This window comes from Quercus lobata, chromosome 5, assembly GCF_001633185.2.
Source record: "Quercus lobata isolate SW786 chromosome 5, ValleyOak3.0 Primary Assembly, whole genome shotgun sequence".
Lineage (NCBI taxonomy): Eukaryota > Viridiplantae > Streptophyta > Magnoliopsida > Fagales > Fagaceae > Quercus > Quercus lobata.
The window spans coordinates 86,398,277-86,400,859 of record NC_044908.1 but is presented as its reverse complement, the minus strand read 5'-3'; the positions used below and the strand labels follow the sequence as shown (position 1 = coordinate 86,400,859).

At 40.8% G+C, this 2,583-nt stretch overlaps 1 protein-coding gene across 1 annotated transcript; it reads left to right on the top strand.

Annotated features, from left to right (window-relative positions):
- Positions 1–204: 204 nt before the first annotated feature.
- LOC115988726 (cytosolic sulfotransferase 15-like) lies at positions 205–2,312 on the top strand. Its single transcript, XM_031112339.1, has 2 exons — positions 205–1,150; positions 2,242–2,312. The coding sequence occupies exons 1-2, from the start codon at positions 205–207 to the stop codon at positions 2,310–2,312; spliced, it is 1,017 nt and encodes a 338-aa protein (XP_030968199.1).
- The last annotated feature ends 271 nt before the right edge of the window (positions 2,313–2,583 follow it).

Below are 2,583 nucleotides of genomic sequence, written 5' to 3'. Positions count from 1 at the left end.
CTTAATAAGGTAACCAAAACATGCCAAAAATGGCACGAGAAGCATCACTAGTTGTAAGCCCACAATATAGTTTTTGTGATGCATGTGCGTAACGTGTACAAAATATCCAAACCCTTCTAGTACAAAAAGATGAACGAGTTCAACTATAAATAAGTGGCCTTATATGACCTAATTTTCATGCCAATTTCTATCAATACTACTTCAATGACTATCACTCATTACCCAAAAAACCAATCAAGTAATGGAGGAGAAGAAGAAGAACTAAGCCATGAATGCAAGGAACTTCTTCTTTCTCTTCCCAAAGAAAAAGGGTGGAGAACCTCTCATCTCTACAAGTACCAAGAGTTTTGGTGCCAAGCAATTGAAATCCAATCCATAGTCTCATTCCAAAGGCACTTCCAAGCAAGTGACAATGATGTTGTATTAGCCACCATTCCAAAATCAGGCACCACATGGTTAAAAGCTTTGGCTTTTGCTATTGTGAATCGTAAGCGTTTTGCTTTGGAAAATAATCATCCTTTGCTTACTTCAAACCCTCATGATCTTGTACCTTTCTTTGAGTACAAGCTCTATGCCAACCGCCAACTTCCTGATCTCTCTAACCTTCCACACCCTAGAATTTTTGGCACCCATCTTCCATTTCCTTCCTTGCCTGATTCAATAAAGAAGTCCGGTTGCCGGGTTGTTTATATTTGTCGAAACCCTTTTGACACTTTCATCTCCTCATGGCATTTTCTTAACAAAGTTGATCCTGGATCTAAAGCTCGAATGTCACTAGATGAAGCCTTTGAAATGTATTGTAAGGGCGTAATTGGATTTGGTCCCTTTTGGGACCATATGTTGGGGTACTGGAAAGAGAGCATAGGGAGACCTCACAAGGTGTTGTTCTTGAAGTATGAGGACCTGAAAGAAGACGTCACTTTTCACTTGAAAAAGCTAGCAGAGTTTTTGGGGTTCCCATTTTCTTTGGAGGAGGAGAGAGTTGGTGATGTTGAAAAGATAGCAAAACTTTGTAGTTTTGAGAATATGAAGGAGATGGAGGTAAACAAGGCTGGCAAGTCTATTAAGTACTTTGAAAACAGAGCCTTGTTTAGGAAGGGTGAGGTGGGAGACTGGGTTAACTATTTGACACCAAGAATGGTGGATGAAAGTTCAAAAACGTGTAAAAACACCTTTGAACGTTTAGACCCCCAAATTATAACTTAATCAATTCAAGCAATATGTCAAACAACTAGTGTGCGGAAACTTAACATATGCTATCATACGAAATTGATTAAATACTATCTAAGCCATAACAGAATAAAATCCACAGCAGATAAATGAAAGGCAAAGATAGAGAGGAAGGAAGATGCAAACACACAGACAACACGCGAAGTGTTATCGAAGAGGAAACCGAAGCCCTCGGAGAAAAACCTCTCCGCCGCCCTCCAAGCGGTAATCAATCCACTAGAAAATATAGTTGGGATACAAGGACAGCAATAGACCCTCCAAGCCTAATCTACCCAGTGCACCTAAGCCCTCCAAGCTTCTTGCTCCAACGAGGTTGTGCCGAACCTTTTTCTTTTCTAGCTTCCCGGATTCCGCTACTAGACCGTAGCATCAACCAATGAAGATTGGCTCCTTCCTAACTGCTTCCCAGAAATCCAAACAAACTGTCTCACAGTGATGATGATGGTGAGAACCAGGTTTGGTATAATGCCTCTCAAGGATTTGACAATGGAGAGGAAGAGAGTTGAGGAATTTGAAGAGATTCTAAGGTAGAGATTGTGGGTGAAACAATCTGGTTTTTCTTTAGGGTTTCTCTCTCAAAATTCTCTCTGGAAGCTCTCTTTCAATCGTGGGTAATAGGGGTATTTATACTGGAGTGGAGAGGAATGTGAAACGTCAGGTTTTTACAAAACAGGGGTGGCTCGCGGCTTGACTAAGTCGCGAGATCCAGTCGCGAGATAACCGTATGGCCAGTTGTCCTGTTTTGTCCTGTAGTGCTCCAGCTAGCAGACTGTTCATCTTCCAGCATGCTTGGCACGTGTGCAGCTTCTGGCGGCTTGCAGCCGCGAGTCACCCGCGAGTCCCAGCCGCGAGTCTCTGTTTTCTTGCACACTCTTGAGCAAACTTCACTCTATCTCACTCACTATCCTTACATCAAACCCACCTAAATACAGGGTTACTAAATGCTGAATTACAAGCAAATTTGGCACGGAATAAAGCCAATTAGATGGTTGAATAAATTCAACCTTACAGTGGAGCAATTGGCCAAGGTGGTGGAGGAAAAGTTAGGTAGTTCTGGTTTGTCATTTAAAGTGTTCTCTTAGGATAAATAATAAAGTCCTTTGTTCCATTATTAGTGTTCTACTTTATATGCATACTCTAATTATAGTCTGCCACACATTTTTCTTTCTTTTTTTTTTTTTCTTTTTTTTTTTAAAGTAACCAAAGTTTGGCATGCTACAATTAATGGAGTATAGAGTAGAATATTAAGATTGAGATAGGATTTTCATTCTAGCATAAGTAATACGGGTGCTGTTTGCATTGTTTTGTGTACAACTCCTCCTTTCCCATGTAGGTTGAAAGGTGGAGATCTTC